This window comes from Archocentrus centrarchus, chromosome 6 (assembly GCF_007364275.1).
Source record: "Archocentrus centrarchus isolate MPI-CPG fArcCen1 chromosome 6, fArcCen1, whole genome shotgun sequence".
Lineage (NCBI taxonomy): Eukaryota > Metazoa > Chordata > Actinopteri > Cichliformes > Cichlidae > Archocentrus > Archocentrus centrarchus.
Window position 1 is genome coordinate 32,820,139 of NC_044351.1, and position 11,271 is coordinate 32,831,409.

General features: G+C 39.1%; 1 protein-coding gene across 1 annotated transcript; it reads right to left on the minus strand.

Moving 5' to 3' along the window:
- Positions 1–1,453: 1,453 nt before the first annotated feature.
- On the minus strand, positions 1,454–10,448 carry LOC115781670 (probable E3 ubiquitin-protein ligase HERC3). Its single transcript, XM_030731466.1, has 23 exons — positions 10,232–10,448; positions 10,017–10,137; positions 9,814–9,890; positions 9,215–9,436; positions 8,962–9,053; positions 7,530–7,660; positions 7,110–7,234; positions 6,581–6,639; positions 6,338–6,456; positions 6,198–6,257; positions 5,998–6,103; positions 5,688–5,883; positions 5,247–5,395; positions 5,027–5,134; positions 4,514–4,612; positions 4,025–4,177; positions 3,783–3,923; positions 3,489–3,658; positions 3,292–3,355; positions 3,130–3,200; positions 2,850–3,033; positions 2,636–2,735; positions 1,454–2,226 (listed from the first exon to the last, which is right to left on the minus strand). The coding sequence occupies exons 1-23, from the start codon at positions 10,446–10,448 to the stop codon at positions 2,009–2,011; spliced, it is 2,982 nt and encodes a 993-aa protein (XP_030587326.1). The 3' UTR covers positions 1,454–2,008.
- Positions 10,449–11,271: the final 823 nt, after the last annotated feature.

Consider the following 11,271-nt stretch of genomic DNA (forward strand, 5'->3'; position numbering starts at 1 on the left):
GACCCCAGTCGTCTTCCCATGACCATATGACTTTATTCGTTTGACCGGAAATCACAGAGTGACTCAAAAGGCCTCGAGGGGAATGAGGGCTTAAAGTTGACCAACTCCCCTTCTTCTTGTTGAATAATGAATGGTCACATTAAACATGAGCAAAGTTTCACATAATTAAGTCAGTTTATACACAACTATGTGAGCCAAAAGTTCAGACTTCAGATTGTTCTATTTTTTCTATTCTTGGATCTCTTTAATGTTACTGGGAGCTGATACGATGCTCATGAGGCACACAGCTCTGACTGTCCCCACACACCTGATGTTCGAACTTTCTGTTTGTGAGGGGCAGCCAGTCAAAACAAGGCTGATTTAAAGGGAGGGACCAGAACCCTAAAACGACTTCTTTCAGAAAGAGGAAGAAGCGCTGCACCAAGTTTCGATATAAGATAAATAAGAATTATTTTGGAGAAGCTACTGTAGTCTAAGAATAAAAACTGGAGCCAAAAGCAAGCACGAGCATAACAGATCCAATTTAAATAAATAATCATAACATTATTATTGTAAATATTAATTAGAATTATTGATGTCATGAGTAAATATAAGCTTATTATATCAGGTAATGTTAATTACTGTATACGATGTGTAATTTAATGTATCTGATGTTTTTATGTTTTGTGTAGGTTTTAAATTTTAAGCATTGTTACTCTGCAAAGCTGCATTAGTCTGCAAGATGATCTCATCCTAGCTGCTCTTTGTTTCATCTAACCAGCCAGACAGCCAAGCAGCAGAATAATGGGGCCATCTAGTGGTTCTTTCTTTCTTTCTTTCTTTCTTTCTTTCTTTCTTTCTTTCTTTCTTTCTTTCTTTCTTTCTTTCTTTCTTACCCCCCAACACACACACACACACACACTGACTCCATCACATGATCTAATTTCATAAGTCCTTGGTCCTGCAGGAGTACAAACAAAACCATATGTGCATGTGATTCGAGCAGCAGCGTTGCTTCACACTGTGCCCCATCACCTGTTTTTCTTCAGTATCAGGAGGATCACACTGCTGTCTTTTCAGGTCATTTCAGGTAGCTTCAGGTTCCCAGGCTACCTATCAATTTTCCTCTGACTTGGATTTGATTTGTTCCGGCAGCTTAGCGGTGCATCTGTTCAAGTTCACAAATAATATTTCAACAAAAGAGATATGTAACATCAGAGCCACTGGGTTTGACGTTGGATCCATCTGGTGGTAGAATGGCAGTCCAGCAGAGACTATGGACTCCATAGTAACTTTAACCTTTCTCCTCTTTCACATAAATACACAGAAACATAGTGTACATCAATCTGAAATACTAATCCTATCAAATAAAATCTGTATTTGACTATAATATCTATTTCAAATAGTGTTAAGGAAGCTTCTGACACCAGTGGGCAGTGATTCAGTGACACCAGGTAAGGACAGTTTAGTGCAAAATACACATTTTATTGTTCAAACAAATACCCAGTGTTACATAATGTCAAACATATATTGTTAGAATTAATCACAGAGCACTAGAATTAAGTAAAACACAAATAAAACAGTATTAAAAATAATACAGGAGTGTTCTGTTGGACTGTATTACAAATAGTCAGGTGTTTATAACAGGCTAACTAATAAATTATTCTGTTTATTTATTCTTGGTCTGAGCATAAAAAATATACTTCATTCATAAGAATCATATTTACAGCAATAACTTAAATTATCAACTAAATTATGGCATATTACAAAAAACTGATAGTTTTAAAGTGCCTCAATTATGTTGTTACGCAGCCGTCTGACTATTAGGAATGTTGAATATGGTTGGTCAACATTTTTTTTAAAGTTCACTCTTACAATGTCAAATTGTGTGTATTTGCTACAGTGTAATATTAGTGTAATACACAGTGCAAATTATCCTGAGGAAAGGAAATGAGTTCCTACAGTAAAAATTAATATCACCCCTCATTCCCAGCACAGACACAGTGCATGAGCAGCACACGATCCAATATCACAGTGTGAATTCTGTGTCTGCCAGCAGGGCCTTCGTCAGTCTGTCTCGCATGATCTCTTTGGTTGAGTATAATGGTAGCTCCAGAATAGAGTGACATGTCAGTGACTCGGGGAGGTGCTGATCGTAGGAGCCGCTCTGAATTTGCTTAATGCGAACCTTCATCTGGATCTGGTCCATGCCAAGAATAGGAACTCTCCTGTAACCAGTCAGGAACCCTGAAGAACAGCCGTAGAAGGAAAACGTTCGTGTTTGTCTGTAAATGTCTCTGCTTTATATGGTTACAACAAGGACACAGACTTTCTTTTGGCTCAGCCACCTCATTCAATCAGGTCCCCAGTGGAAAAACACAAGACATGGGGGCTCTTTAATTGGACTTAAACATTGTTCTTAAGGTAAGGTCGTGACAACTGCAATAATCCCAGTACTGGCCTATTGTAACTAGAGTAAAATGGTCACTAGATCATCATTATCCTTAACATTATCTGTGACTAACTAAATCATAAAGCAGCCTTTATATTGCTGCTCTCTACTGTATCACAGCAGTCCTCAGTTTATGAGCTGTGATTTCAGTAACATATCATAAGAGAGGCTTCAGCCGTGAAAAGCTCAAATTTTGGTACTTACGAAGGAAGTCTTTCTTCTGCTCTTCAGTTAGTTCATCAAACACCTCCCAAAACATCTGTATTGTGGGGTGGTTATGGTACACCCACTCATAAACTGTGTTCTGAAGACAGTGACAATGACTATTACTGTGATTGAATTTATAAAATTCAGCACATAGACATAGGTACTCTTTTACATCTGTGAAAACTAAAACACGTCTCTTTCGTTGACTTACCCGTTTGAACTTTTTCCAGTCATAGACGTCCTGGCCCACCAGCACGCCCTGCAGCTCCTCTGGTCGAAACAGCCTCACCAGATCCTGGTCACACACCTGGAAGAAGCCTCGCTTGAACTCCTGAAACACACTCTCCACTGATGTGTTGAAGGCATGATGCACGTAGGCCTCCACATACTCCTTCCTGTTTAGCAGGCAAAAGTTTTAAATAAGCAAACATTTCACTGATTCAAAGATGCTTGGATGGAGCTCACAAGCGCTTAGCTTTTTGCATTCTTACTTATTTTGACTTGTCAGGGGCTTTCCAGGAGTTTGAGGATCCAGGTCAACCTCTGTCCCGTCCCAGGTGATCTGTAAATGAGTCATAAAACAGATGAGTTTAGTGATATAGCTGCAAAACCTTTGGAATACCAAGTAACATGTTGTATAAGAAAATACAAACCAAAAAGCCCATGTACAGGTCACACACAACCTCATCTTCATAGTCCAAGATGCTCTGCAGTCTCCTTCAAACAGAGTAAAACAGAGAGTTGTATTAAAAGAAGTGCAGTCTTGCATAGTGCAGTATTCACAAGTTATTGTGATCCTTAAAGCACCACAATGTAAACTCTATGTTAGTGAAATTAAATCAGTACTTACCGTCCATTAGCTGGGCTGAACTCCATCATATCCTCCAGCGTTGGCTCTAAATTGAGAAGCTTCTTGAACAGAACCAGTGGGAATGGTAAGTGTATGATACACTGGTTGTACAAGGCCAACCCACACAGAACCCCAAACAGGAAGAAGTTTCTCTTGGCCTCCTCTGTTGCCTGAAATGATAAAAGTTGAAATAATAAAGTCTAAAACTTCACTTTGGTTCTATTATTGCTTATTTAGCAGGAGATGATTTTAGACCATCTTATTCAGTCTATGGGTTCACTTTTAAAGCCTTACTTTGGAGGGAAACCATGCCAACGTTTTGGAGTCATTGAGCATGAACATCCCAGACTGAGCTGACACAATATTACGAAACAGGTGGTGAAAAAGGTCTCGTTTGTAGACATCTGTGACCTTTGGGTCCTCATCAAAGTATACCTGAGAAATAAAAAAAAAGTTCCAGATGCTTTTGATGAGAGCAAGCACAGATGAGTCCGGTTATGCTTTAACCATCAGGTGAAAATCAATCAAATATTCACCACAAGCGGCTTCTTGAAGTCTTCGTGACGAGCAGCTGCCAGCTGTCTGAAGGTGCCTTCGAAAAGTGACGCACGCTGCAGCCTCAGCTCAAAAAAACGTGGATCTGACACGGGAACCCCTCCATAAAGAAGTGGAGGCACTTGGTGTTCTCTCTGTAATAAAAATCAAAGTACCAGGATTTAAAAATACATTTCATGTACTTCAGTGTGTCTTAATATTTATAGATGCATTAATTTTTCTGTCCACTCGGGGGGACAACATCTACCTCACAACATTGTTGGAACAAACTTTGCAAATAGTTGCTTTTTAGTAATCAGCTGCTGATTTAAGTGATTGTATTCTGTTGGTTTACAGATTGTTGTTTCCTCTATTATATAAAAATACTAAATAGTGTAGATTTGACTCCCATAACAGGTTACCCAGAGCTTACATGAAAACAATTTAGGTATCATTGCCACCCCAAAGTCGTTTGGTTCAGGTTAAGTTACCTGAGTGCATGCAGAATTCATGTCAAAAACCATTTTCTTTGATTTCAGATCCATCACAAATGGGTACCTGCAAAGAATCAGAGGCAGACCGTTCGTACCCTGAAAAAAAGCAAAACAGTTAGTGGTGCTAAGTGAATAAAAAAAACGCCCTGATTGCCATCTTAGCGTACCATTGGGGTCAAAGGTTTACATCCACTCATCATGGGCATGAATGTAATTTTGGGATTTTAATGATATATTTTTTTTCAATTGTTCTTTTTCCAATGTGGAATGATTATCTTCTGGTTGAGGTGTGAATTGCTAAGGAACATTTAACCAAATATTAATGAGAGTGTATTTATACTTTTGACCCTGTGTGATTAGAGAAAATCCAAAATAATTTCAAACTTGTTCACCCAATTTTTGGTTTTTAAGGTCATTAAAAATTACCATGACATTCACGCCCAGGATGAGTGGATGTAAACTTTTAACCAAAACTATGGATTCAAACTACTTGCTGTCGGCTGAACTCACGTTGAGTTTGGACTTTGTGCGCCAGCGCATCAGATCCTCATGCAGAAACATCGGGTTAATCTCAAAGCAAAAAGTTGTTTCTGGGATTTTCTTGTTTCTCTTGTTTGCCTTAAAACAAGAAGAGGCCGTATTTATTTTAACTACTGCATAGAAATATTGTGTTCTTGTCAAAAAGGTGAGCAGTAACAGTTCTGATTTAGTTCTGATAACTGATACTGACCTGGTACATATGCTGGAGGATTAGCAGCACATTTGTGGCTTGAGACTTTTGAGAAACAGACTTCTGGGACAGGATCTGTGAGAGGGCCTGCTTCCACACCTGAACGTGTCTGACCATGTTGGAGGGCAACAGTGAGCACCACCAGTCACCTGAGGATGACAAAGATACAGTCAGCACTTCACCAGCTCAAATCATAAATATAAAGTCTGGAGGGTTTCTTAGAATGAAATACCATCATTTAATAAACTGGTGTATTTAAAGAGTATCGATTGTGCATTTGAAAATGTGTGTGAGGGAAAAAAGTGACTGTGGTCTGACAATTTCGTACATTAATGTGGGGACTTAAGGTCTTGCTGGCGAGCTGCTCATAATGCAAAATGGCAGGTAGCTATATTTTTGGTGTATGTATGTATGGATGGATATACGTATCTGTCACTGTACCTAAAATCTGGACGCTTTCGTCAGGGAGTCTTTGCATGACATCAGCGACTGCATCAGCAAGTCTTGTGTTCTGCTGCTGTCTACATTTCTGCATTGCATGCAGAAGTTCACTGAGAAGCAGGAAGATCCTCAGTCCTTCCACTCCCACTGGTTTCACATCAAGAGATGGAAGCAACTCCAGAACAGCAGCCTCAACCTGACGGTATAACTTATTATTAATCAAATGTTTAATCGAAGTTGACTTACTACTTTTTTGCAGTTCATTACTAATCGTGTTATAAACGCATGCAGTCACATTTTAGTTTCATACCTCTTCCAAAACGGGATCTGACTTCACCAGTTTCTCAAAATTGTGCCGTGCAAGTGACAAGTCCAAACCGGAGTACTTTGGTGAGGTCTGGAAATGTTTATCTTTGCTGAGAAGAAAAAAATGACAAATGTGTAAATTTAAATGTCACAGTGCAACAGAGACAAAGACGTCACGATCGTGCTCAGAAACTGTGTGTTTACCGCCTGTCGAGGAAGCTTTGATTCATGCAGAATGGAGAGCTGAGCATCCCGTGAATTTCCCTGTGAACGTTTCAGGAGGTTAGTAGGATGCACACGCTGTACAGCAAACTGATTACAAACCGCTGCTGTGTTACACTTACTGCCTCAGATTTTTCACTGACTTCGGATCATAGTTAGAGGTCCATTTGCCAATCATATTATCAATCGAGTGCTGTGTCACATTGTTCTTAGTGCCACTGTTTGAGCCGTTATCAGTGTCCTGTGAAAGAAGCAAACATTCATGTTTGGTTTAGAAAAATGACTTCACATACATGTAAAACTGGTAAAGACAATTTTACATCTCCTACAATTATCCTTTGTACTGTATGCATTTGTGCTGGTACCTCTTGAGGAGTGCATATTGCAAATGAAGTATTTTCTCCTGCATAGATGTTAGTGGTGTCTAGAATTAAAACAGAGGTTATAAAGTTAAAACATTATAATCAGATAATCAATGAATTAAAAACCAACCAGGATTAGTGGCAAGCTTCAACAGTGGGATTCATTTGTTTTTTTTTGCTAACTGTGGTTGACCCCAAGGTTGAATTCCAGGTCCAATTTTATTTATTTATATATATTTTCCATTGATAGTTAAAAATATGTACATACAGCAAAACACATGCACCTAAAACTAAGTCCGTGACATTCAGGTTATTTTAAAAATTTCATGCATGGCCAAATATTTTCATTTTACCTTGCTGCTTCTACACAGTGTCATTGACAGGTTTATACCCTCTAACTACACCTTTTAACAATTGCATTTGACACACCTTAATTATTACTATAATCATAAAACTATTTTATTTTATTTGCTACTGTCATTTTTCTTTAATTGCACACTGAACACACTCTCTTAAGGTTATATGTATTTACCGTGTGGCAGTTGGACAGGCAGTGGCACTGATGGATGACTCTTCTCTCCATGCCCCAGCTGTCCTTGTTTATTACACCCAAAGGAGTACACCTTCTTGGATTCTGTCAGCACTAATGTGTGATAGCTGTTTGAGAAAATAGAGGACAAACAGCAGTACAGCTGATCAGACTTGTTAGTGGACCTGCTTAAGATTAGTCTGAGGATATAAGCCAGGATCTAGAAGCTGTGATTAAATACAGGAAGTGGTCATCACGCAGGTTTCCTGTTTGTGCCAACATTTAATAACATCCTCGTGCATCGTTGCTAAATCTGACTGACACGCTTTAAAGCACAGAGGCTTTGGAAAGCAAACAAAAGTCACATTTGGAAGATAGTAAAGCCTATTAATTATTTATGATATGCTGATAATTAAATATTACCTCCCACATGCGATCTTGGTGACCTTTGACCCCCAGAGCTCTGCAATAAGGCGAGGACGCAGTTCATCCTGTAATGAGTTGTGGCCGAGCTGTCCATGTTGCCCAGAGCCAAATGTAAACACTGCACCATCCTGAGAACCAAACAGTCGCCTCATATTAATTTTGTACATATAGCTATCGCTCCAATTTTGCAGTGAATATGTGAAAAAGTAATCAGTTAACTAATAGCAGTGTCCACTGTGGCCTTCATGAGCTTCATTAGTGAGGAAGAAGATATGCTGAAATAATCAAAGTGGTAATAATGTTCCTAAAATAGAACAAGCTAAAGAATAAAGCAGACTGGCAATTTAATATCTACTGAAAAAGTGCTGAACAGTGATGGCATTAAAGTCATAGAAGACTTAAAAAAAAAAAAAAAAAAGAAACTAACACTGTAATTCATTGGAGCCAAGAGGAGACACAGAAAAAACAATGAGAAGAAGAAGGAGGCCAGATGACAAACTGACAAATATACATGATGGTGTACAAGACACAATGTGGGATACACTTAGTGCACTACATCGTGTATAGTGGAGCAAGTCACCTTATAATCCACTGCGTAATCAGTGATTTTGGACACAGCCAAAGACTAAACAGAAGTAGCCTTGAAAATAAAACAGGAAAAAAAAAAAGGAAAAAAACTCAGCAAACAGGAGCAAAAGCAAGAATTAAAGAGTGCAAAACCTCCCCCAAATGCAGCTCTCTGAGCAGCATTTAAGGAAATAGTATTTTATGGTGTATATATTGATTTTGTTTTCTTTGTTCTTGTTAAACACACTTTAAGAAGTTTGTGGTGCAGTAAAAATCAGATCAGGGCAGCAGGACATGAGTAGGTAATGATAACAGGTATTGATTTGTAAATAACTGGACATGAATAGCTTGTGATTATTATATATTATACTACAGCATATTTAATTAAGTGACTGGGCAGCTCATTCTCTTTCTCTTGGCAATACTCTCTTTAAAGATAGAACGGTCAACTTGAAAGAAAGGCAGATGTGAAATCTAAAAGTCAGGTCAGAGGTCAAATGTAACATGATGTTTGGATACAAACTATAAATATAAATTGTAGAATCCCCATATACCAGTATCATTTTCTAAATGTTGCCAGTACAAACAAAGGCAGTAGAATTTTAGGCACACTTTTAAAGATAAAAGACATTTTATGAACATTTGACCTTATTTGACCTTGAAGAAGAGGTCAGAGGTCCAAAATAATGCAATATTTAGAATCATTCCCTATATGCTTATATGTCGCCAATGCAAACAATGTCAGTTCAATTCAGTTCCATTCAATTTTATTTATATAAATTTAAATCATAATCAGCCATTTAAATGTTTGCTTGTCATCCTGGTGGTCAAATGTTACAACACGAGACTGTTATGGACTCACCTTTGTCAGGACGGCAGTGTGGTCCCTCCCACAGGAAATGGAAACAGTTTTCTTCATGTTTAGGTAATGAAGGAGAGTCGGCGTATGTCTGTCTATAAGAAAGATATAATACTGAGCACTGCACAAGTATTTTGATGCCTACATCTAGAATATATACAAGCGACTGATTCTCACAACAACCTTTCAGTACAATATTGACAGTTATCAAAATAAATAAGAAAACTCAACAACAAAAAGCAAAACATTGTAGTACCTCGTGTGTCACCCAGTCCGAGCTGTCCGCACTCGTTTCTGCCCCAGCTGAACACGCCTCCAGAGACAGAGAGGGCCAAGCTCTGCTCTCCTCCTGCAGCCACCTGGACCACAGGGATCGCTGACAGAGATCTGACGTGCTGAGGACAGTCAACCCTGGACTTGTTTGTGCCCACCCCCAGCTGGCCCCTGGAGCCCTGGCCCCATGTATACAGCTGACCATCTGTGGGGACATCACCAAAGCAGCTTTCTCACATCCTGCAGTAAACCTCTGTGTAATCAAGTGCTGCATAAATTAGGAAATAATTATCAGTATCATCTGAACTTTGGACTTGGAGAATACTTTTACCACTCAGTCATCTTGTCCTATTGTCTTACTAATATGACAATTATTATAAGGGTTTACAAAATAATATCAAGTGCACAAATAAACTGAAGAAAATAAACTAAACAGTTACATTTACTTCAACACCGGCAGTAAGAGAAGATAAAAAAAAACGCTTGCTACCTAAACACAAAGGAGTGAGGGTTTTTTTTTTTTTTACTTTTGTGCTACCACAGCATCAGGAGCCTTTCAGTGCAGTGCAAACTTCACTCTACCTTTTGTCAGAGCGACTGTATGCTGACTCCCACAAGCGACCTGAGACACCCGTATGTTACGCAATCCTTCTGGAGTCCTGAAACAAAACAAAGAAGAGGCGATCAAACAATTCTGTGATTATGGGCGTCAGATATCATGAAATGAAACTGAGATTTAGGAACAGATCTTTAAAAAAAATGAAGATGCAAAACTTTTGCCTCACCTGGGAATGAAAGGCGTGCGAGCTGGATCCACACAGAAAACTCGGCCTCTTGCAGACAGCAGTGTGACCACATCATCACCACAACACACAGCCTCAATCTTCTCCTCACAATTCACAAACTCTGCAGATTTACGAGCCACAAACACAGCAGGTGAGAGTGGATCAACAGACGTCGAGAGCAGAGACTGAGACAGGAACATGAGGCCAATACTCACTCTGTTTGCCTCTCACTCTTCCCTCATCTTTGCTCTCAACTGTGCGAATAATGTAAGCATCCCCACTACTTTTAACGAAGGTGAGCACACTGTGACCAGCTGAAAGATCCGCGATGTGAAAACTGAGGTTTAAAAAGTGCACTCCATCAGCAGTTTGAACATTTGAGGCTTTTTTCAAGCGAAAGCCCTGCTGCCAGTCCTCTCCCCATGAAAACATGTTGGTAAAGTGACTCAGCCTTACAGGCGCCTGCTTTTATGGCTCAGCTGGAAGCACGAAACGAAACCTTATTGGTTTATTCAGCAAAGTCAGCTGTGACGAAAGGAAAACAAAACTTATAAACATTAGAAATACCACAGCGAGTGAGTCAGCGGGGCGTGGTTTATTACCCTCACTGCAAGAGGAAAAACAAAAGTGAAACTGGAGTTGATGAGTGCAGATTTTGCTTGACAGCAACAGTATTTGCATAGTGAAAAATGACCACATTTCCCTCCTTTCTTTACTTATATTTTTGTTGTTAATTCAGTGGTACTTTACAAATTAACTCTAACAAAATCTGCTTGAGAACTGAAACACTTTCATGCAGGTTTCACATCACTGGGCTTACAAGACACTCAGGATATTATGAACTGCACCTGTTAGAGGTCAGCTGATACTTAACAGGGCTAAATGCCAGGCAGAATATTGTAATAAGGAATGTATTTTCATTAAAAAACACCATGGATAGTCAGGGTGATGTTTTAAGTGTACATTGATCAATATTGACAATATTTGAACTTCTCACTTGTGGCTCAGGAGTAGGTAGAGAGGGTCTGCTAATGGGAGGGTCAGCGGTTCAATCCTGGCTTGAACCTGTATGTCAAAGTATCCTTGGGCAAGATCCTGAACCCTGAGGTGCATCCATTGGAGTGTGAGTGTGTGAATGTTTTTTCTGCTTAGAAAAAAGCACTTGTGTGAATGATGTTTGTAGTAAGAAAAGTTCTTTGAGTGCTCAAATTGTATGGAAGAGGGATACATAAGTACCAGAGTGTTTACATTAATT